This window comes from Syngnathus scovelli, chromosome 16 (genome assembly GCF_024217435.2).
Source record: "Syngnathus scovelli strain Florida chromosome 16, RoL_Ssco_1.2, whole genome shotgun sequence".
NCBI classification, from domain to species: Eukaryota; Metazoa; Chordata; class Actinopteri; order Syngnathiformes; family Syngnathidae; genus Syngnathus; species Syngnathus scovelli.
Genome location: NC_090862.1, coordinates 4,435,471 through 4,458,579, shown reverse-complemented (window position 1 = coordinate 4,458,579; position 23,109 = coordinate 4,435,471). Strand labels below are relative to the sequence as shown.

Here is a 23,109-nt window from a genome sequence, read left to right as displayed (position 1 = left end):
TATCGCTTTCTGAGTAGATTTATGACACTTTCTTTGTCAACTGTTACGTAATCATCACAGAAACTCCAAAGTCAATATAAGAATTTAATAGCAGGTTCAGCGGTAGCGAATAAACAGTAAATATCAAAATAAAGAACTTAAAAAAGAGACTTGTCTCAGAAATGTCTGTTACCACACGAATAAAGCATGTCATAACCATTTTGGAAGATGAATGAATGAATATATGTATACAGTATGTATTCATAAATGGAAGCAAGCTGCAAATAGAAGCAAAAAAAATCTGGAGCTATCCCTCTGCTGGCATCTAGTGGACGCTGTTAATATGACACCAAACGCTTAAGGCTATCATTCCTGTAGTTTCTATTTAGCCCTGAGATTTAATCAAATAATTATACCAAACGCCAGCATTCGAACAGTGGAGCGTACTTTTTATATTTGCTGTCAATAATTTTTTAACAAATAACGGAACTGATTGATCATTCATTTCAAATGTATACAGGAGGAGATATTAAAAAAATAAATAAATGAGCTACTACTTTTTCATATTTGTAAATAATTACTTATTATTTTTAGTTTCTTACACAAATCAAACAAATAATAATGGCTGTAATTTTTGGGGGGTAAAATTCTCAAAATATTCAACACATTTAATAATGACATTTTGTGAACTTGGAGTGTAACTTGTGCAAGTTAATTGCGGAGGCCTGAAAGTTAGTTGCGGATGCCTAAAATGATTAATGTTGCCATGTTTTTTTTAATTCAGTGTCCCACATTCACAATGAGGACACCCTACAAAGAGAATATATTTGATAAAATACTGTATCAATTCAAGTATGAAAATACCCATGTACCGTATTTGATAGTGGTGTCAAAATGTTTACAAACAAATAAAAAACTCACACGTTCTGGGAATAGTGCCAAATTGATTTGGAGGATTTTCAAGAGCCTCTGCTCATCCTCCAGGTGAAGAAACTTCCTATGAGGACGCCACTGCAGAATACGAGGACCGTGCTATAGCGTTGACGGTTAAATCCCACGTTCTGCATGGAGGTTCTTGCCAACTCAGAGAAACTGTTGATCTGTTGACAAAAACAAAACTATTGTATAAATCGTTATTTTAACACCACATCAAAATTAATATGACACGACGCAGTATGATATTGAATCAAATCATTGAGGTTATAATTTAAATCAAATTGTAGTTCACACATTGTCTACTTACTTTCCTATAACTCTTTGCTAGTTTCACAATATTAAAGGAGTGGCCATAAACTTGATGTGCTAGGATTAAACATGCTGGCTGGAGAAGCTTTTGACATTAGAGGATAGACCAGTGTGGTAAATTGTAGCAATTAGGAATACAGTAGAATATAAAAACTTTGACGCAATAGGGGTAAAGCTAGCGCAATTACATGAGAATGATGGGGAATGGTGATTTATTAGTACCGTATTTTCCGGACTATAAGGCGCACCGGACAATAAGGCCTTCAATGAATGGCCCATTTGAAAATGTTGTCCTTATATAAGGCGCACCGGACTATAAGGCGCACCATTAATGCATCATGTCAGATTTTTAATCCAAATCTCAAATCATTCTCCATTTTATCTTTTTTATTTCAACTTCAGATGCAACAAATTACTTTATAATCACAAAATAATGATCAAAATAATGATCCATAGTCTTTTTGATTTATGATTCATAGTCTTCAGCGGGCCACTTATGATTGATTTCATGACACAATGCTTCGGGCCAGTTTAAATTTAGGAATTTGGTTCATATATAAGGTGCACCGGACTAAAAGGCGCACTGTCAACTTTTGAGATAATTTTAGATTTTTAGGTGCGCCTTATAGTCCGGGAAATACGGTATATTAAATAAGTAGTATTGCATACTTCCCAAAACCTGATAACAAAGGCACCTGGAAAAATAGCAAACAGTCAAGGACAAGAGTTGCATGAGCAGCAAGTTATCGGTCTTAGCCTTCATGATACTAGACAATTTTAGATATTTAGGTTAAAAGCAATGACGGGAAAATGAAGCTTCAAATTTGCTTCATGAATCAGTTGTATTTCTTTCACTTCTTTTAATGGAATAGTAAGCTGAAAGCACATTGACTAAAAAAACAAAAACAAATTTAAAACCTAAACCCCTTTATTTTTTGGCCCCAAAAAAAAAAAAAAGAAAACCAGGCATACCCATCCACCATGTTCCCGAATCCAGCCGAGTAGGTTCACCCGAAAGTAATCCATTGTCCAAACCAGGATGTTCTTCACTGACTGTGGCAGATGAGCCTCCACCATCTGATGAACACATAGCTTGTCAAGCATACAATCGTTTTGCAAGGAGTGTAATCGGACAGCAACAAGAGACAGCAAAATTTGGATGATGTGAAAATAAATGCATAATAACCTTGAGCGCTAGCTTCCCTGCTACATAGAAGAGCACAGCTATGCTCTCCCAAGTAATGCCTTGTTCAATGACCTTATTGGCCACTTTGTTGAAATTTTCCCACATGGATCCATCCATATAGGTTAAACCATCAATTGCACTATTATGGTGTAAAGAAAAAAAATACAAATTTCAATTTCATAGGCATTTATACAACAGAATAAAAAAAGAGAGGAAACTTACTCCTGGAACTCCTTGTCATGTTTCACCTTGTCACCAACAATTCGGATCATTTTGCCCAACTGGGTCACAAGCTTCTTCTCCTGAGTACTTTGTATTTCCACAGCCAGTGGAGTGAGAGGAGGGATATCTTCTGCGGGCACATTCCTAAGCTCTTCCTCTATAACCCTGGATAAACGACATGACTATACCTGGTGAGAATGTAGACCAATGAACGAGCCAATAACACTTTTTAGGATCTTTCTATTAGTTATACTTAGTTACTTGACAGCCATTGAGGTTGGCAAAATGAACAAGATAGTTATATATTTTGTTGTGTGGGAATTTACATTATTACAGCAGCAATATTAGCAAATACAAAAAATAAATGCTACAACCATCATAGACAAATACAAAAACAGCTTTTGGGTAATCCCAAGCAGGAATTTATTGGTCTATGAATCTGAGCCAGAAGAAAAATAGACTTGTTACCTGTTGAACCGTTTTTTTTTTTGTTTTTTTTTGGGGGGGGGCAGAGATGCTACTTGAAGTCTACTTGAAAAAAGTGCTGCTGCAGTATCGTCTTCAGGATGGGAACGTTTGTCCAAAATGGAGGGAGGGTTTCTCTGTGATCTCTAGTCCCTCATTGAGGGAAGCTGTCTCCATCTTCAGTCACTGGAACTGACTCTTCTCCCCAAGCAGAGTAAGTACTTGCTTCTACAGACTTGTAGCGCTTGTATAGAAGGACCTGAACTTCCTCAAAAAATGAGAGTCTTGGGGGATTTCCATTCTATTTACACAGAAAATGTATCCACCCATTTCCTGAATACTAATACAGCATTTTGTGCATTTCCCACACTCAAGTGTTTCGGTTTATCAAACCCATTTGAACATCTCGCAAAAGACAACCCAAGTAAACTGAAATCTTAATAGGTTTTGGATTTTTGTGTATGAAAAAGTAACTGCTGCTAAACAACAACATTAAAAGAGTATTGGGAGGTACTCTAGATAGAAAAAAAATATTTTGAACACCTCCATAAGCAACTAGCAAAAGGCTGTACGATGGAGACTACAAAACAAAGTAAACTCGTCAACCCTAAACTTAGCGTGAGAGCAAGCATGACAAAACCTGCCCTTCAGGTAAATAAATCTGGCCCAGAGAATGAAAACGAAAGTGAAATAAAAATGTGCACCTGCTAACCACACTTCACATTTGTCAACCCAAGACGAGAAAATGGTACATTTAAATGAGAGAATATTGACATTAGATATGATTATTATTACATATGATAACATTCATTTGTCAAACCTCACAAATTAGTTCATTTTCGGATTTTGTTCCGCTTTTTCTTCTACATAATGTTTTGTGGCGGCAGATTCAAGTCAAGTCAAGTCAAGTCAAGTTTATTTGTATAGCCCTAAATCACAAGCAGATGTTTTTGTTTTGCGTATTAGGTGAGAAAATAATCATTTCCGTGAAATCAACATGTATCTACTGTACAAAATGCCGGAGAGGGGGGAAATGAATAAAAAAAGAGAGAGGCACTTACTCCTTTATCAGTGCTTCTCCGATCCTCTCATCTGTGAATGAATACAACATATTAGCAATAGTTGGTAAACTTTTTTTTCATCTGGAATTTTTTATATCAAGCTTACCTGATATACCATTTCCCTCGCAAGCCATCGTATTAAAACAAAACACTTCCCGTTGCTTGGCACACCAGAGACGACGTCAGTCTAGTTGACGATTCTAAAACAAAAATACTTTAGCTGAGATTTGTCTGACACCGGCAACAACTCGCGTTAACTAAACTTGGTCGAAACTTGAGAAGTCCGCATGAATCTTTTCTTCATCTGTGGTTATAGGTGGTTCACGAATAAACCCATGACAACCTTTACTGCCACCTTGAGGATAAAATAGTCATTGCTATTAACTCCAGTCCTGTTTTTTAATACCACGTCGGTTTTTGTAATGAGTTTATAGCATATTTGAAATGACCCATTTACAAAAAAAAGAAAAGGTTGGATTGGTTTTAATGTTGGAACGACTTGAATCAGCCCAAAAAATGTAGAAATTAGAGAGGAAAACTGAATAAGTGAATAAAAAAGAATTAAATCAATGGTGTAGAATAACAAATAGCTTTTCACCTCAAAGTGTATAATTTCTGTTTTCTCAGCAGTCACCTTTTTACATGTTGTGTAATTCCATTATTACCACATTTTTGCAAGATCAGAAAATATACAAGTCTGACAATCAATATTTTAAAAAAAAATGCATTGTTAAAACATCTGTGAGCATACCTGTAAGTATATAAGTGTGTGCTTCATATATTGTGCTTTGTTTTTACTAGATGAAAAATCACCACACTCCCAAATTTTTTTATTGCGGCTTTCGCAAGAAAAAAAAACATTCTTGTCTGTTCAGTCCTCGAACTTCATGACTCCTTCAAAGCCATTATATGTGAAGGGTTCCAGTACAGGGCTGCAGGTCTCTTGAGCAAGGCAGCCCATCCTGTTGTATTCACAGCTTTCTTCACTCCCTGAACTTATGTAGACCCCATCAGAAGAATGAATGGAAGGGTCCTCATTAAAGTAGTTATGGGGTCGCAGTAAAACGCCGCCGCCATTACCCACAGTTACAGTGTTGGGGATATCCTCCGCATGTGGGATGTGGAGAAATCCAGTGGTTACCCAGGCAACCAAATCCTATAATAAACATTCAAACAATTGGTCATCAACAAAATCCAAGCTGTATATAAAATCACAACATACCTCATTTTCAATGTTTTCATTGTCTTCGATGTATTTGCTGAAGTCAACTGCTGGGTTCCACATATTGTTTTGATTATACAAACTGCTGCTGGTCTGCTCTGAGTCCTTATGCTTGGTGATGGCAACCTTATACCTGTAAAATTACCAACATAAAAAATCTCCAAAAATTAATCATGTATTTCCAGAAAGGGTTCAATTTTTTGAATATATTTCTATAAATGTGTCATGTTTTTCCCCTGAAGTGAGGTGTTTTTTTGTTTTTTTTTTTAGATGAGGCCAGAAGATTTGTTTCGCAATAAAATCTATTGGACCAGAGTGCAATGATTTAATTTAATAATTTAATTAAAAAATAATTAATAATTTAATTTAATTTTTTTATTTTGAAAAACTTAATTTAAAAAAAACCCACATAGTATGATTTTCACATAAATAAATTGAAAGATTTTATTGAATCTGTTAGTCTCACCTGGCCCAGGAAATGGCTCGTTCCACTGTCTCACTCTCTGGGAGATGGTCTCCAGTGAAGCTTATAACTTGAAGTCTATATGAACGTTGATGACCCCAAGCGTTGGTTTTGTTGCTTGCAATGTGCAGGTAACGAGGAATTTTTGTACCATGACGAAGAGCTGCCTCCTGCAGAGGTGGTCTCATTAGTCCATCACACATCATGAAATCTGGTTAGCTAATGTTATAGCTTTACTCAAAAAGAGCTTGAAAGTTTACCTTTTCTGTTTTAAGTTGCTTCTCCACCAAATGAGGTACCATAGCATGGCGATCGGGCATCCATGGTAATGTCACATTCACAAATTCCATATCTTTGGTTTGGAATGTATTCTTCACTCCTAAAAAAATATATGTATATACAAAATACAGAAAAAAAATATTAATGATAGGAGTAATGCTCCTATAATATGAAAGCTCAACATTAGTATAAATAAAGTAAAAATCATCTTTTTAAATGATTGAAACATTTTTTACTAGTCTGCTTTAGATGACGTCATAATGGCCCTCCGATGGAAATTATAACTACAATGAGTTTGACACTCTTGGTGTAAAGAGAAACATTTTATATTTACTATCATTGAATTAAATCTAGAAAAATAAATTTATATTGCTCATGCAATAACTGATGACTAAAATGCAACTTGAATGGAATCTTTGCACCACAGTGACTGCCAGTGGGATTTTCATGTTGCTTTTATCAACATCAGGCCAACTATGTGACTGTAGTTTTTTTTGGAATGGTTACCCCTGGGAGAGACCCTCTATAAAGCCTAAAAGGAACAAGCTCATGGGAACCAAGAACCTTTTTCCTTCATCGAGCACGTTGGGTGGGAAACTACTTGTGTCTTATTCCAAGACACATATCTTAAGCTGGATAATAAAATGATGCTCCCAATTGTTTGCTTCGCTGTTGACAATATATTCCAAAAGTTTATAACAAAGGTTATATTTACCCTAAATGTATACAGATTCAGAAAAGAAAAAAACACAGCAATATTATTTACTCAAACAAGTTGTGTTTATCATATAACACAGGTGTCAAACTCAAGGCCCGGGGGCCAGATACGGCCCGCCACATCATTTTATGTGGCCCGCGAAGATACTAGAATTGCAAATTGTCTTCACTTTTAATAATATCTTTTTTATATATATATTTGACCAGTTTTTACTCGTCTGATTTGAGTTATTTGTCAGTTTGTTTTGCAGCTTTTACTGTTTATAATATGAGGTGCTCATACATTTATTTGGGTTGACAGTCATGAAAGAAGCTATGACTATGATGCGGCCCGTGAATAAAATGAATTTGACCCCCCTACCATATAAGGAAACTTTGCATCGGACTCACCTAAAACATCCAGATCCACCTTGAAGTTGATGAAATGCGTATGGATGTTTCCCAGGACATTTTTTGCTACCTGGTGTCCATGTTTCAAACTGCCGTTCACCAGATACGACGACGAAATATATCCCGTGGCGTGCACCTTCATTTCAACAGATCCACTTTGGTAGAAAATAAAATCCCACATGTAATCGTAATTTCCGATTGCAGTGATTGTCCTGAACACCAAAGCGCTGTTCACCATCCCTCCATAACCCGTACTAAAAAAATCCGAGAAGTGTCTCCTTAGAGGCTGACCAAAGTTATGCTCAAAAACACATATGGAATTCCTGTATCGAACCGGGGAGTTTACGTCGATATATCGGTATGTGTCCACATAGGTGGCTTCATGTGGGCAATCAGTACCACGGACAAGTTCATGTGCGAATCGGCCAATCCCGATACTGGAGTCTAAAAACTTGGTGATAATCATCCCCGGGGTCACTGACCCGTACACCGACATGGCTTCCTGTACGCTCAGCTCATACGCAATCCGCTCTCCCTTGAAGCGCACGTCGAAGACCCGCATCCCAGTGAGGGAACTCAAACCAAAAGCAAAACTCCAGTCCAGGTACAGGACTTGGTTGTCACTGACGCTGAAGCGTTTTCCTTCTGTGTAATACTGCAGTGGGCTAACCTGCAGAGGTTTGCTCTTGGGTTTCAGAGAACCATAATCAGGTATCTCCTTATAAACGATTTTCTTAACAGCTCCAGCAGCATATTTCTGTCGAAGTTCTTCTATCGTGTCAAAATACTGACCATTATACAAAAGTTTCTCCACTTTCCAGTCGGATTCATTTACGCTCTCGTGATTGATGAGCGCCTCAAAACCAACTGGGTGGATGTAGATGCCGCTCATGTCCCTGAAGAAAGAGATCCAGGTTTTTCTGTCTCCAGATTGCACTCCTCGGGGCATTTGCTCAAACGGGAGGATCTTCTTGTTGGCGCCGAAGCTCTCTTTCATGAGTTCCGGCAGCTGGGAGAATAATTTTTGGTCCAGAAACGTTGTCAACAAGTCATATTCTCCAATGGTGACCGTGCGCGCGTTAATAGGAAGCTCCGTCTTGTACTTCATCTTGGTGATATCTATATAGTATATGGGGTTTGGAAGAGGCCCCACTAAATACTCCCTAATGTAGCCCCTCGAACCGTGGAAGACCACCACGGTGGCTTCGCGCACTGGCTTGGAAGCGTTCCCATCCAAGTAGGACAACACGTCCACTTTCTTGGGCGGAGAAAGTTCGATTAAAAACAAGAAGTTTTCCGAGGGTTTGGACAGTTGCCTGGTTGATATGTTTAAGTTCTTCCGTTTGAGCATAAACTGCTGGACCTGCAAGTATTCATCCTGAGTAAGGTCTGCGAACACGCGGCTGCGCTCGTCGTGTTTTCCCCTCAGAGGATGCGCGCGCTGAGCGGAACATTTGGGTGCGCGGTGAGAATATATTCCAATTAGAATAATATTCAAAAGGAGAGATACGAGTACAAAAAGAAACAGCGCCCATTTTACCAGCGAGTTCATCCTGTCTTGGTTGGAGAAAATGAGAACTGAGCAGCGCTGAAATGGTCAGAAGAGTTTTCGAGCCCCTCCCTATCTGCTCCCGATCCTGCCTCCTCATCATGACGATCCATGATGGGTTGTCAGCACTCTAGCAAAGGAGGAGTCAAGTCTTTTAGCCAATTTTGTCCCATTTATTTTTATTTTTAATTCTATGCTGAGCTGTGGACTTTGTCTGCCAGATTGCAGAAGGTCTCACAATTTAGCTTGACTGGAATTGGGGTTGGTATCAGTTGACAAAACTTAAGCGCACTTGGAAGCCAGAAGAGAAAAGAAAAGCTTCTCAAAATCCCATTTTTTATCTTTTCACTACGCAATAATTGTGAAAAAAAAAATCTCAGAGGTTTTTTTTTTGCATCTCAGATGATAGTAGAATTATGTAGGGAGTGTACAGATAAACAAGCCTTTGTGTGAAACTTCATTTTTGTGAGTCCTGTGAGAGATGGTGACTGGAAAAATCACTTGCATAAATATTTAAAATAATGATTGGCAGTGGAGGGAAGCTGCTGAATTTATGTGCAGCACACACACACGCACACACACGCACACTTTACAAATTACTATTTAGATTATCTTTTGCATTCCTTGTATTCCTTTCATTCCTTCCATCTGGACAGTCTCAACTGCCATCTTTGTTTTTGCATTAGGGCAAATTAAATGATGAGGAGGGCCACCATTTTTCATCACTGTGCAAAACATATGCTTATTATATGAAAATGTTTTTTTAGGAATACATTTCTAAATGCATGTTTGAAAGGCTCGGTCTGCAACAACAAAATAGTTTTGGGGGGGTTGGAGAATTCACAAAGGACCACACAGTGGCCACTTGTCTATCTCTGTCCTTCTCATATGAACATGTCGGACATCTGTGCAACATATCTAGCTAATAGTGAACTGCTACTTGGCGAGCTGTTCGGATCTCCTCTGGGGCTTTTTTCTGCCTCTTTGCAGGGTGTGCCTCAAATAGCTGTTTATACATACGTTGCTGAAACAAGATCTACTAAACAGTTTTAAACATTCCACTTCCGTCTTTCAGATTTTATCCCCACCTGGTTTTTCAATGTTTTTGTTTAAGATTGGTGGTCCAGACATGTTAGCTGTTAGTAATCAGTCTTTGTTTTCTTGTGTTTTCACATTCTTTTCAAAGCACAAAGCATTTACCTCCTACCTTTTCTGGTGTAATTGGAGATGCCTCCTCCTCCTGTATGGCTCTTAGTTGTGGGGTCACCCAAAGGTCAATTTTGGGCCCCGTCTGAAACTATAGTACAGATCTCCATTGTTATTGTTTTCAGAAAAAAATCAGAATAACAAAAGCTAACGAAAAATCATGTTATTTTTCTTTCTACTGTAGAGAAAAGAAGTAATGAGGTCATACCTGACTATTGTAATCCATCTTTTAAAGTTACCAACAATTACAATTTCCACTTTTTCCAGTGAAAATCAGTGATTATGACTGCCATTTTATTGTTATCCATTTTTCCTGTAATAATCTATTTTTTTAACGCTTTGTTTTATTTTTTGAGGCATTAACCGGAAGTTACAGTCGTTTTTCCGGGCACAAGGTGCAAAGTGGGCGTGCCCAGGATGCTGATGTAAACACAACATAGCTTCATCCTCTTCCTGGATTCAATTGACGAGATTAACCCAAATCGCCCTTATCTCTCTCAAAAACCACCTCTTGGCTCTCCTACACAATATGTATTAATGCGTAAAAGGTCACACAATGGACTTCTGCATCAACGTAAAGGTGAATTTCAGGGGAAATTCCAAGAATTTCCTCCTGTCGGGATCCGAAACCAAAAGCTGGGACTCGATGGAGGCCATGGTAAGCTAACAGAAGAACTGCCGGGCCGCATAGAGCACGTATTAGCCCCTATTTCTTTTTCTTTTTAAGCGATTTCAAAATATACCGTACGACATTGTTATTACCCAAGTGGTTGTTTTATTATTCCCCGTGAAAAAAAATAAAAAATAGGCTGCTCGAAATCGAGGAGCAACCTGACCCATCGTATTCAAATTATACTGCCGGAATTAAACATTACAATTGAATTTATTTTAATTGTAGTGCTCACCAAATTAATATTCAAACGTAACAGGCTGCTGTTAAATCCAATCTTAAAATTAAAAAAAATTCTATCCCCATTCATGGTTTGTTTCTACTGTTAAATTTTGTTGCTCATGTAGTGCTGCACTAAAATGACATATCAAAGTTTTGAAATTGAAGAAAATAAAAACATTTTGTAATTGATTTTATAATTTTATAAAACATATGACAGCTTTGTTAAAAAAATGTGTCACAGGTTAAGCGTTCCTTTGGCTTATGCAGCCTTCAGCTAACCTATTTCGACGAGGAGAACGAAGAGGTGAGAGATTTTCTTTCTATTAATCAAAACACCGCTCTACATGGACAAACTTTGACTGTGTAATTTACAGATAATTTACAGACTGCCACCATGTTAGCCGACAGTATTGATTTGGTGCTTCTTATTGATCTGTCCTCAGAAAGGACAAAATTGCATCAGGTTTTGACAAATATGCTTATGTCATCATTAAAAAAAAGTAATTAACAAAACCTTCTTTGTTGCTGTCAGGTTTCCATTAACAGCCAAGGTAAGTCATCAAAATTGGTATAAATATACACAAACATGCAGATAAAGTCCCATTTCAAATGATCTTTTCTGCTTCCATTGCAGTTGAGTATGAAGAAGCCCTCAAGGTATGTTTAATTATAATATATTTGTTACAGTAAAGGTTCAACATCATTTTTTGTGTTTGTGCCTCACAGAGTGCAGCAAGGCAGGGAAATCGACTACACATGAATGTGTATGAGACCCGCGGTCAACCAGCGAGGATCTCCACTGGCAAGACCGGTGCAGAACCAAAGCGGGGCTTTAGACCCCCTCAGCACTGTCCTGCTCTTGCCCAAGTGGTCAGTCGCAAGGTTCAGGCAGCCGTGCCAGAACAGGGCATGGTAGGTGTGCCCGAAGCTTTTTATTTCATTTTGACCTCTTCCATTATGGATAGGTTTTAGTCCAGTATTTAGTTTTAAATGTAGACATTTTTTATTGCATTCTAATCCCTACACTGAATGTTCAAGTATAAGGGCAGGTTTCATATCTTGCTTCAAGGTATGATTTATTTTATTTTATTTTATTTTATTTTATTTTATTTATAAATGGTCAACAAGGACTGAGTTTGCCACAAAATGACCAGAACTTAGCCAGAAAAATGCCAGCTTCAATTCGAATTGGTTTCTGTTTCTCCTCCAAAATGTTTTTGATTAAAATATAATTAAAAGATGATTCATATTCCCTTGTACTTTTCAGGTGATCATGAAAGAAGTGAAAGGGGTAAAAGAAGAAGATAAGACTCCCCCAGCTTGGTTCACGTCTTACATGGAGAAGGTAAACGTTGCTGGTTTGGCTTTATGTACCACAATTTACCTTCACCTTTCTTCTTCCACCAGTTCAAGGACCAGGTAGTTCGTGAGGCCGTGGAGAAAATTTGCCGGGAGTTCTCTGGACAGTGCTGCATCCATAAGCCCCTGAGTGGAGCAGGGGGAAGTCGAGGGGATGGAATAGCTGGAGCTGCCGTGGTACCGGAAGTTTCTTCCTCTACTCTACCCGGAGCTCCGTCTTCTACTCTTCCCTGCTCTTCTTGCAGGGGACAGACTACGGGGGGAGGCTACCAATGCAGGTACTGTGTCTGCTGTAACTGTTAACTTTTCTTCAAAAGCTTGTCTGCTTTTTTTGGAGGCTTATTTATTCTTACCTTATGAAGGACTTTTGATTTTGAATTTTAAACACACCAGTATATTTTGTATTGTATTGTATTATATGTATTTTTTTTTTTTTTTTTTTTGCACAATGGTTCCCATATGTTGCAATCCACTTGTGCATAGATTTTTGTACGTCCACCAAACAAATTGTTTTTTTTTTTTAATTATTATTAATGACTTTGCTCTCTCTCATTGATATGATACATTTATATATTTTTTTTACAGCGTGTGTACATCTTGTACTCTATGTGAGCCTTGCAGTTTCTCCCATGATCCTAGTCACAATTTGGTGAGGGCCAGAACTCCTCTCTCAATACCTGAACATGGATCACCTGCCCCTGACCACAGCAGGTACAAGAAATTGCCCCAATAATTTTACAGAAATACTGTTGAGCCATTTATACTTATGAAATACTGTACTACTTCAGTAAAAAGTTTTGTGCACTTTGGTGTTGCCTCATATCACAGCAGTGGTTCTTGACTTTATTTGCATGCTCCCCATCTGCTTCCCATCACTGGTATTAACGGTTTCCGCATTCAGATTCTATAGGCGAGGCGACCGTAGCTTCCGGAAGGCTGAAAAGCAACGGCTGAAAGCAGAAAAACGCCTTTTGAAAGCAGAAGTGAAAGAGATCCGTAAACAGTTAAGGATGGAGAGGCGTGGCATACAATGGAGCTCCTCCCAGAGAGATGGAAGTTCTTCTCCTGTACTTCTTCAGCCTCGAGCCACACAGCACAATAGCCCTGAGTAGGTTGCGTAACACTTTCTGCACCTTTTTTCTGAATTGTGGATTCATTGTCTATGTGATGTAAATATTTGAGGGTACATTCATTCAAAACAAGCTGATAGAACATAACCCTGTGTTAGTTGAGCTACAATAAATACAAAGTATGTCATTTGTGTTAAGGAGACCAAAGCGACCCTGTCCCCTGATGGTGCCAAGCATGACAGCGACATTTCTGGATGAAAACCTTCCCGATGGAACCCGTCTACGTCCTGGAACCAAGTTCATCAAGTACTGGAAGATGAGGAACACAGGGACAATGAGTTGGAGCTCTGATACTAAGGTAAAAGTATTTTCCTGAACTTGGCTATGTCATTTTTCTTAGGGTATTTTTTGTTTCATTGGAAGTACAAAAATGTATCTGCAATGCATTTGACATTATTTGCTTCTTCTAGTTGAAGTTCATGTGGGGAAACCTGGCAGTGGGATCCGGGGATCGTTGGAGAGAAGTGTCTGTTCCTTTTCTCCAGCCTGGACAGGTGAGAAGCTAAGTTTTTTTTTTTTTTTTAACTCTTTGTCTTATTGACAATACACATTCCTCTCTGTATGTCCAGGTTGGTATTGTGAGTGTAGCGTTATGTGCTCCATCTGTGGAGGGATCCTACACCTCCCACTGGCGCCTTGCCCATGCTGGAGAGCAATTCGGACCCAGGGTTTGGTGTAGCATTGTTGTTGACCCTTTGGCCCCTGCCCCTATGATGGCTGATGGGATACTCGTTTCTCCGTGTGTCACACCACAGGTATGAAAGTGTCGCCAATTAGTTGCATGGAAGGCAAAGGTGGCCATTATGATGTGGAAAATTACTGGTTGGAGTTAGTGTTAAATCACGCAAATGACCAGCAGGGTAAAAATCCAGTACAAAAGGATGGAAAAGCTTGTACAGCCTCGCGGAAGCAGCCTCCACTTTCAGTAGACAGCGGGGAAGAATATTACATCCCTTCTGTGGACCTACTCACAGCACAGGTAATCTCCATTTTTATTTATAGCCATGAGCACCTTCCCTACGTTTTGGAAGAAGAAAATAAAAATATCACAACCTTTATATCTAAGCAACTAACTATTTTTGGTTCTCTCAGGATCTTCTGTCTTTTGAGTTGCTGGACATCAACATTGTTCAAGAGTTGGAGAGTGTCCCGAATAACACTCCAGCAGGTAAGAAGAGTTGGAGATAAAAATGTTGATGCTTCATGAATTTTACAGGTCTGTTTTGGTGAATACAGCAATTTGTTAACTCGACATTTATATATGTGATATTTTTTGCAAAGAATCGCTTTCAACCTGCCTCTTTATCTCGCCCATGTAGACATGACACCCTGCATCTCCCCTCTTCCTCAAGATGCCCACCTACGGGACAAAAGCAGCCCTTCTTTGGGGCTGATTCAAGAAGAGACCGAAATCATCAATAGCATAATGGGTCATTAAAATTATGGAATATTTACACATCCTTTTTTTAATTCTTAACTGTTATAATAATTATCCGCATCTCTCCTCAGATGTATCTCACGGGGTGGGTTCTGGTGCTGAGGATAGCGGAGTACCAGCACAAGAGGAGGGGGAGGAGGACATCAGCAGTACTCAGTTTGTTTGTGAAACTGTGATTCGCTCAATGACCTTAGAGGAGGCTCCTGACCATACCCCGATTAGAGCGTCCTGCTCCGGAGCAGGTGAAGGAACACGAGAAAGGAAGCAGGGCGGAAATGAATTTATATTTGGTGTGCAAAGTGATTGCAGTTATACAGTTTTTATTTTGTTTGCTCACAGTGGTGCGTCCAGCTGTTCAACTTGGCTCCTGCGTGAAAAGTAAAGCGGTGAAAACTGAGGACATTTTGGATAGTTGCCACAATCCCTTGAAACCACCAGCTATGCTGAAGTCTTCTCTATCATCTCCCGTGAAAGCATCCCTACCAGCTCCTCTATCGATGGTCCCAGCTCAGGTGGCTGGACCCAGCTCGGTACCAATAACACCCAACACTCCATCGATGTCCTCCGCACGACAGCAGTCCGCTACTATAGGTGAGTGGTTGAGGAGAAATTTGATTTATATTGAAAGATTATACTGATTATCATTTCCAAATTTCAGATCCAAAAAAAAAAAAAAATCATCTGAGATAGCCTTAAAACAACCAAGTTGCCAAAACTAAAACAACTATAATGATATTCCTAACACAGGTGAATGCGAGGGTCCTCACAAAGACTGTGCCAGTGAGCAGTCCAAAGGGAGTGAGAAAGAACCAGAATTAAAAGAAGGATTGAAGAAGAAAGAAGGGATGAGGAGTCGCTCCTCCTCAACGTCCTCCGAGGAATACATCATCATCCTTCCTGACTGTTTTGACACCAGTCGGCCACTAGGGGAGTCCATGTACAGGTATGTAGGCATATTTCTAAAGAATCATTTTTCACTTTTACAATATTAATCAGAATAATATATTTAGACTAGTGGAGGCACATAGAACATATTATTGCTTTTTTTTTTTTTTACTTGAGTTCCTCTTTAAGCAAAAACCCTAACCCATATGTGATACACCTCATCCAAATCATTTTATATGTATTCTATATTTCTCAATCTATTGCAGCTCTGCACTGTCTCAACCTGGTGACATCCCACCAAATACCCCCGCAGACCCCGAAATCCATACCTGTGAGCACCCAAGCGGTACCTCCGAGCAAGAGGGAAAAGCACACAATATCACAGCCACTCTGGGGACAGGAACATTGAGCAACAGCAGCGCTAACGACATGCTTTGCACATCTCAGACACTCGATGATGAGCCATTGACACCTGAGGTGGTGGCGCCACCTACAGCCATACTTACATCCAGGTAAGTGTTGGTGGAAAATATCATGATGGTACACACTGATTGTCTCATATTTATCTGCACAGTCCAGAGAACACTGAAGAATCAGAAGAAAATGTTCCAGCTGGGGAAGAAACTGAGCGCTCCAAACTGTATCAAATGGAGGATGGTAATATTTGAATATTTTTCAGCTTTAAAATATGAAATGACTTTACCTCAAGGTTTGTGTTACTTGTGTGTCAGCCTTAGGTGCTGAAAAGAAACTTTCAGAAGGATCAGAAGACACTGAGGTAGCCTGTTCTGGAGATCCCAGGTGAGAAATATACAGTGGAATTTATTTATAAAATATTTTTGTCTTCCATTATATATTGTTTGCATTTTACAAACTCTACCACCTCTAAATCTAAGCATGACTCTCTGTCTAAATATTAATTTAAATTATTCTCTTTGAAATTATATTTTGCTTATTACATTTTTGTTATCAGCCATCCAGGGGTCACCAGTGACCTGGTTAAAGGAGCACTGTCAGTTGCTGCTTCTGCCTACAAAGCTTTATTTACAGGACAAGGCCCGACACAGGTACTGTCCCCTTTATGCAACAAATTATTAGGATAAATAGATTTTTTTTGGTTACCTTTTTAAGTATTGACAGTGTCAGCAATGTTATTTAGGACTATATTTTATTTGTTGAATTGATTTTAATTCCATTAAAGAAAAAAAAAGAATAACTAAATCGGAAATATTTACCTTTTACATTTGAATTACACATTCTGAAATATTTCCATCATAGTTTTTTACAATTAAATCGATATCGTGAACCTTAAATTTTTATTTACATTCACATCCAAGACCAATTTGTGCTTGGTTCTTGATTTTATTTTATTTTAATCTTGAAGGGTGGGACTCTGACTAATATGGGTGTACGCATATGTGACTGTGTCACTTAAACTCCCCTGTGTTGTTGAATCCACCCATCTTCCGCAATCTTTCAATGACTAAGTATTTTTGTCTTTTAGTGTGACACGCCTTTAGTAAGGATTAATCTTGATGTGTTTTTTTTTTTTGTGCAGCCTCCATTAGATGAGTCCACGCAAGAGACTATGATGGCCGTGCTTGTCGAGATGGGATTTGGGGACAGAGCACTCAACCAGCGGCTGCTAAAGAAACATAACTACAACCTCCTAGACGTCGTCAATGAGCTCATCCAGCTGACCGACAATGACTGGTACTCTACACGATACTGACCGGTGAAAGCATTTTGGAAAGATTACCAATAATAATAGAATTATTACACCACAAAATGGAAGACCCATGCACAATAAAGCATAAAACCGAAAACTACCTAAACTTAAAACCTCGATATTAAATACAAATCACCATCGCATGAAATTAGTGGGAGCCCTCAGTTCGGTGTCCACAGTTTGAAACAATTTGAAATCTCGATGTCATCATTGGATAGCTCGTAATTTATGCATGCAGCTGTCTTTTTTTGGGCAGTTGTCCACTTTCTCACTCCCTCTTCTTCTGTGTCCTTTCTATAGTCTAATTTTTTTTTAACTTTATCAGGCATCTAAACTTTACCAGAGATGAATATGAAAAAGTCACTTTTGTCACACAAAAACTCATTCTACCTTATTGCACACCATCGTTAAATCTACTAGCATTACTCTTAACCTCTCTGCAGGAGTGAGGACTAATGTACTTTTTGCACAGCGCCCCCAGGCGTCACTCTCAAGGCATGACGAATCAATTTACGCTCAAACCATCTGTTATGCTATGTAACAGTTGGATTGATTGGTCATGGATGGTGAGTGAGGTATACAGATGACATAATAGCAAGGCAATTGTGTTTTTTGAGGTTACATAGTGTACAAAAGTGTACATATTTGGAACCTTTGGGACATTATTTAACTAAAATAAAAATAAATTACTTTATTGAGCAATTTAGAAATACCTGTGATATTGAACTACAACTTTAAAACCTTGGCAATATAAACAAAAAATAAAAGAAAGCTGGACAAACATGATAAAGAGAGTTAAACTAAAATGGCAAGACATGTTGAGTTACAGTTGATTTCACTCATTTTACCTGGCTGTGGGTTCAATGAAGTCACAGCTCCACCTAGTGGACAAACAGTGTAAGGACACCATTCTGCACCACTCAGATGTTATTCATATAATATGTACATATGTACTGTTTGAGAGACTAATAGAATAATTGGTCAAATTTGGGCCGATGATGAGAACAGTGCTATGATTGGCCGATTTAATCGGCAGAATGATTAATAAGTTGAGGCCTAGTTTTGTCATCTGTACTCATGCTTAACTGTATTCACTGTTCAATAGTGGTATTGGAACTTTTTTTTTTTTTTCAAACGTACTGTCTGTCTGAACTGGAGAATATTGATATCCCGTATTTGTATAATTACACTGTCCTGTTGTTTATAAACTGTTAACATTCCGTTACTTAGTTATAAATAGAAAATATTCTTTGCGCTTTTCGCTTTTACAGAATACCAAGATTCATAAAAGTTTGCCTTACATGATAGAAGAGACTTATCAACTCGTATTAAAATTGCAACGTTAGCACCACATCGCATTTTATTGACGTAAGTTTGTTAGATTGAGAAATTAGTTATTTGAGCATACTACAGGTAGCTTTGAGTACTTCAGTAGTCGAAGGCTACGATTCATACTGAACACTACAATTTTTTGCTGCCTTCACACAAGTTATAACACGCAAACATTGTGCACATTATCACACTAAACCATTCATCTTCTTAAACGTATATAAACGGAACTTTTTCAAATCAGCAAAGACTATTGGGTGACTCCATCAACTTAAAGGCAGAATGAAAAGGACTGCTCAGTTATTTTGAACAACATCGAACAGTGTAGTGGTATGGCAAATTATCCAATTTCATCTAATTGTTCCGAAAAGTATTTATTTATTACAAATAATTTAGCTTTATTCAATTATCAATGCCACTGACATAGTGACACGTAGAATAATTACATTTTACTCACTAAATGACAGAAGGTACATAAATATTAATTAATTCTAACATTTTTGTTTGGTGGTGGTCCATGAATTTTATTTTTCTTATTTAAAAAAACAGCTACAACATATACTGTCAAATTGTCAATATGATGTGTTATTAAGGACAATCCTTTTCATTCTGCCATTTAAATTGAGTTTTTTTGTTTTGCACTGTACATTTTATGCTTAAAACAAAATGTACAAAGAAAAGCTGTGGATTCTTGTATTTTTAGGCTTAATATGCAGTGTTTGAATTTGCCCTGCTGTATGTGTTAGTCTTTTTCCTTTGTGAGTTTTTGACCAAAATCTGTTGAAGACGTGTTTTAGTTTACATTTTACTTGAAGGAATCAGAGTTGAAGAAATCAAACAGTATAACCTATTTATTTGCATAAATAATACTTAAATGTGTTCTATTTAAAAAAAAAATATAGACTGTATATCTTGTAATGGTGCTTTTGGTTTTTAATGGTTGTTTGGCAAAGATAGCAACTTGAAATAAAACATCACTGATGTTAGTCAATTATGTGAAATGTTTCATTTTATGAGCTACAGTGTGCTAAAGCTTTAATTTTTTTTCCCCACAAATGCAAAATTAATCAGAATTAATTGGTTTGTGTAGTTTATTTTTTGGTTCAATCACCTAGAAAGTAACAATAACGTTCTCCATAAACTGTATTATAAAATCACTAACACAGCAAATCTAATAGTGAATTTAGCCTTTTTTGTATCTGTTCATAAAATACAATTTATATCCTAATTTCAAAACATAATTTTAAATCAGAAAAGATATGTTAATATTAAAATTACCATTAGCGTGAGCAATGTCGAGCCAAGGTTATCTTCAAAGCGCTAACATCTCCATCTCACCACTGTTGTGTGTACTGCAAAGACTGTAAAAGAAATTCACAGATTCTATGAAAGTCAATCTCAGAATGAAGTGATGAATGTGTGATGAATAACTGTGACACCCACTGAGTATCTGTTGGGGATCTTTCCAGTCTGACCGATAGGTGCCTTCAATTCACGCTTACAGTGGGGACAATGGTATCGAACTGAAAAAGATAAACAGTATAACTTTTTTTGTACGTATTGGGAATATTTTAGAGGTACAGTACCTGTTTGCTCCTCTGATGAATTTGATTCAGTTATATCACAGCTGCTCTCAATTTTTTTCAACACCTATAAAGAGAAATAGGTTGTGGGTTCAAGGTATTGCTTCCATTTTGACTACTAAAAAATTCACAATAGATCACAACGGTATGTGAAGACAACGTACCGTATTTTCCGCACTATAAGGCACACCTAAAAACCTCCAATTTTCTCAGTGCGCCTTATAATCTGGTGCGCCTTACATATGGACCAATATGGATTCGTGGATGAGGACTAATTTATTAATTACGTGTTTGTTTTGTGTGTTGTGTGATATTAACGTTTGAGCAACGTTGACTTATTGATGTATTGTGTGAGTGCATTAACGTTTGAGCCACTTTGAGTTATTCATTCTATGCGCCTTATAATCCGGTGCGCTTTATATATGGACACATTTTTAAAATGGGCCATTCGTTGAAGGTGCGTTTTATAATCCGGTGCGCCTTATAGTGCGGAAAATACGGTAACCGATAATCAAACTCATGACAAAAATTCCGGACTCACGTATCTATCAGCAACAGGATACTCCGTCTTTTATTCACACAGGAAATAAGATTGACCTCATACTGGAGTGTCACATGTCCAGCTCCACTGTTGTTTAATAATAAACTAGAGCAAGCAGAGTGTCAACTCACCGACAGCCGATTCGATGACGACTTACAAAGAAAGAATGACACCTTCAAAAACTGTAATGTGACTTAAATTGTTTTGTTTTTCCATTGCCTTAAAGCAAGCTATTTATTTAAACATTAATTCAAGTGTGATTTCGATTGACCGATTATGTGCAATGCATATTAATGGAATTATTATTTAAGTACAGTTTTTTCCCCCTTGTACTTTTAAGCGCAGTGTTGATTTTGAAACTGCACAGGGAATATGTATTTATATATACTTTGCCTTATTTATAATGAACACTCTTGCCTACTATGCCACTGGGTGGTATTTAAAGCGCTAAGGTTTATTTTAAATGACACTTGATGTAAACCATTGCCTCAAAGTATACAACTATCACAATAACTAGCAATATTTTTTACATGTTTGTTTGTATTCCAAGCTTGGTTTTGCAAGATGCTTCCTTTTTTTATTTCAGTTTTAGGAATTTTACTTTTGCCATGTTGAGTATGACAATTCTACAGTATTAGAAGTAAATGATAGTAAATTTAAGGACAGTATACTTGCTGCTTGTCTCTAGCCAGCCTTCGATCCAGAGCACTCTGACGTCGTCTCGCCTCCCAATGCATCGCTGACATTTCGGCAGCACCTAAAAGCAGTTAACAAGATATTTTCCTAATACTCGTTCATGTCTAAAAGGCTTATTGTGCATTCACATAGTAAGTTTTGTGTAAGAAGACAACAAACATTTATTTACATTATTTATTTTATGTTATCATAAATTACAAATACAGTATATACTCTGTGTACCTCATCACCCAATTTTAATTGATGCACTCCAGCACTTTATTTGAACAGATGACGAGAAAATTATGTACAGAATTATTGTCTCTAAAATAACTCCCTGAAGAATGTGTGTATTGTGACAACCTAGTAAGTCAGGTAAGCATTCCTGTGAGAACTGTGCCGACTGTTTCCGGCTTCTCCTTAAGTGACAGACCACATTCCGATGCACCAACTCACTGGTAATTGTAATTTCAAAAGGGTTGCATACCAAGGTATTAGCCCAGTTGTATTTCGAAAGTTATGAAATGAAGAAAGCACGGGCAGGTTGGCATTATATTCCGAACATTACTCAAAGGATCGAATTGAAATACTCTACATTGTAATGTAACAGGGTTTTTTTTATTATAAGAGCGTGTAGATGACAAATAAATAATTGTAAATACTCACCTAGCTTTCTGGTCTGCAAAGCGAGGTGTCACAGCTTCTGCAGGAGATTGGTGGAGTCTGAGATATCCGTGTCGCTTTACCCCACAGTGTGCTGGCAACTTAATGCTCTCCTCGGCTGATTTAGGAGGAGAAAGATAGGGGTGGATAAATCATAGCTGTATCTCACTGGTAATTGTACTAGCCTGCCTTTGTAACTCACTTTTGGCAAGTCTTCTTGGATATCATGTGTCGAAGAGAACCAAAGACTGGTTGCCCGTGTGGATTTGAGACTCCCATTTAAATATTGTCAATGTCTTTTATTGGTTATTTAGGACCCCTGGCATTTATTTGTTTATTCATTTTATTCATTCATGTTTATCTTTGTGGTTTTCTTTTCTGTCTGTTTTTCTATCTGTAATTAATCTGTATATTTAAATTATGTATATTGTTTCAAATTGCTTTTGTTGAAGTTGATAAAACTTTTTTTTTTAATCTGCTGGAAACACCTCGACATGGTCGGATGTTCCGAGGATCATAAATGCACCGTAGAATTAAAAAAATATCAGAGATGCTCAAATGCATATACTTATAAATGTAATAAAGTAGTGACGAAGTATATTGGAAATCATTTTTCCCACCATTGTTATCAATTTCTACACATGTGTTTTTACTTTTTATTTGTGTAAAAACAAAACAAAGAAATAAACAAAAAATCAACAAAAAAGCCTCCACGATGCACATTCTTTTAAATACGATAGGTGGTGCTGTTGCTGTGCTTTTTATTTTTATTTCATATTGCGCTTCAGCTGTCATTGGAAAATATATCTCTTTTACCACATTAAACTGTCTTCCCGTGGTAGACGCACACACTAATAATTTTTTTCCGGCTCAACATTAATTTATAGGACCATTCACTCAA

General features: G+C 37.7%; 4 protein-coding genes across 5 annotated transcripts; 1 reads left to right on the top strand and 3 right to left on the bottom strand.

Moving 5' to 3' along the window:
• Positions 1–71: 71 nt before the first annotated feature.
• LOC125983242 (apoptosis regulator BAX) lies at positions 72–4,467 on the bottom strand. The gene is made up of 6 exons (XM_049744341.1): positions 4,265–4,467; positions 4,159–4,189; positions 2,633–2,797; positions 2,411–2,549; positions 2,197–2,301; positions 72–1,079 (listed from the first exon to the last, which is right to left on the bottom strand). The coding sequence occupies exons 1-6, from the start codon at positions 4,290–4,292 to the stop codon at positions 939–941; spliced, it is 609 nt and encodes a 202-aa protein (XP_049600298.1). The 5' UTR covers positions 4,293–4,467; the 3' UTR covers positions 72–938.
• A 155-nt stretch (positions 4,468–4,622) lies between these two features.
• aoc2 (amine oxidase copper containing 2) lies at positions 4,623–8,835 on the bottom strand. Its single transcript, XM_049744336.1, has 5 exons — positions 7,230–8,835; positions 6,104–6,222; positions 5,847–6,013; positions 5,381–5,513; positions 4,623–5,314 (listed from the first exon to the last, which is right to left on the bottom strand). The coding sequence occupies exons 1-5, from the start codon at positions 8,779–8,781 to the stop codon at positions 5,030–5,032; spliced, it is 2,256 nt and encodes a 751-aa protein (XP_049600293.1). The 5' UTR covers positions 8,782–8,835; the 3' UTR covers positions 4,623–5,029.
• A 1,555-nt stretch (positions 8,836–10,390) lies between these two features.
• On the top strand, positions 10,391–19,737 carry nbr1b (NBR1 autophagy cargo receptor b). Of its 2 annotated transcripts, none has more exons than XM_068653377.1 (23): positions 10,391–10,642; positions 11,118–11,180; positions 11,409–11,427; positions 11,511–11,533; positions 11,603–11,788; positions 12,144–12,221; positions 12,284–12,513; positions 12,821–12,946; positions 13,137–13,343; positions 13,504–13,663; positions 13,776–13,859; positions 13,935–14,120; positions 14,222–14,344; positions 14,458–14,533; positions 14,685–14,795; positions 14,875–15,045; positions 15,143–15,394; positions 15,551–15,746; positions 15,955–16,200; positions 16,263–16,345; positions 16,420–16,489; positions 16,662–16,755; positions 17,247–19,737. In XM_068653377.1, the coding sequence occupies exons 1-23, from the start codon at positions 10,541–10,543 to the stop codon at positions 17,418–17,420; spliced, it is 3,060 nt and encodes a 1,019-aa protein (XP_068509478.1). In that variant the 5' UTR covers positions 10,391–10,540; the 3' UTR covers positions 17,421–19,737. The 2 variants fall into 2 exon arrangements, with proteins under 2 accessions (XP_068509478.1, XP_049600524.1); XM_049744567.2 differs by having other exon boundaries at positions 10,392–10,642; positions 14,225–14,344.
• Positions 19,734–22,580, bottom strand: LOC125983379 (coiled-coil domain-containing protein 200-like). The gene is made up of 5 exons (XM_049744570.2): positions 22,212–22,580; positions 21,542–21,627; positions 20,333–20,396; positions 20,190–20,269; positions 19,734–20,107 (listed from the first exon to the last, which is right to left on the bottom strand). Exons 2-5 carry the CDS (start codon positions 21,614–21,616, stop codon positions 20,081–20,083), a joined length of 246 nt encoding a protein of 81 aa, XP_049600527.1. The 5' UTR covers positions 21,617–21,627; positions 22,212–22,580; the 3' UTR covers positions 19,734–20,080.
• Positions 22,581–23,109: the final 529 nt, after the last annotated feature.

Bases quoted from the DNA above. Each gene is read 5' to 3' on its own strand.
- LOC125983242 (XM_049744341.1), bottom strand. From the start codon at position 4,292: ATGGCTTGCGAGGGAAATGGTATATCAG. The intron at 4,190-4,264 runs GTAAGCTTGATA...ATTCATTCACAG, and splicing joins CGAGGGAAATGGTATATCAG to ATGAGAGGATCGGAGAAGCA. The intron at 2,798-4,158 runs GTAAGTGCCTCT...TCGTTTATCCAG, and splicing joins GGAGAAGCACTGATAAAGGA to GGTTATAGAGGAAGAGCTTA.
- aoc2 (XM_049744336.1), bottom strand. From the start codon at position 8,781: ATGAACTCGCTGGTAAAATGGGCGCTGTTTCTTTTTGTACTCGTATCT. The intron at 6,223-7,229 runs GTGAGTCCGATG...ATATTTTTTTAG, and splicing joins GGTGGATCTGGATGTTTTAG to GAGTGAAGAATACATTCCAA. The intron at 6,014-6,103 runs GTAAACTTTCAA...CCACCTCTGCAG, and splicing joins AGCAACTTAAAACAGAAAAG to GAGGCAGCTCTTCGTCATGG.
- nbr1b (XM_068653377.1), top strand. From the start codon at position 10,541: ATGGACTTCTGCATCAACGTAAAGGTGAATTTCAGGGGAAATTCCAAG. The intron at 12,514-12,820 runs GTACTGTGTCTG...TTTTTTTTACAG, and splicing joins GGGGGAGGCTACCAATGCAG to CGTGTGTACATCTTGTACTC. The intron at 16,490-16,661 runs GTGAGAAATATA...TTTTGTTATCAG, and splicing joins GCCTGTTCTGGAGATCCCAG to CCATCCAGGGGTCACCAGTG.
- LOC125983379 (XM_049744570.2), bottom strand. From the start codon at position 21,616: ATGTCAGCGATGCATTGGGAGGCGAGACGACGTCAGAGTGCTCTGGAT. The intron at 20,397-21,541 runs GTATACTGTCCT...TTCTCTTTATAG, and splicing joins TGGCTAGAGACAAGCAGCAA to GTGTTGAAAAAAATTGAGAG. The intron at 20,270-20,332 runs GTACTGTACCTC...TATCTTTTTCAG, and splicing joins TTCATCAGAGGAGCAAACAG to TTCGATACCATTGTCCCCAC.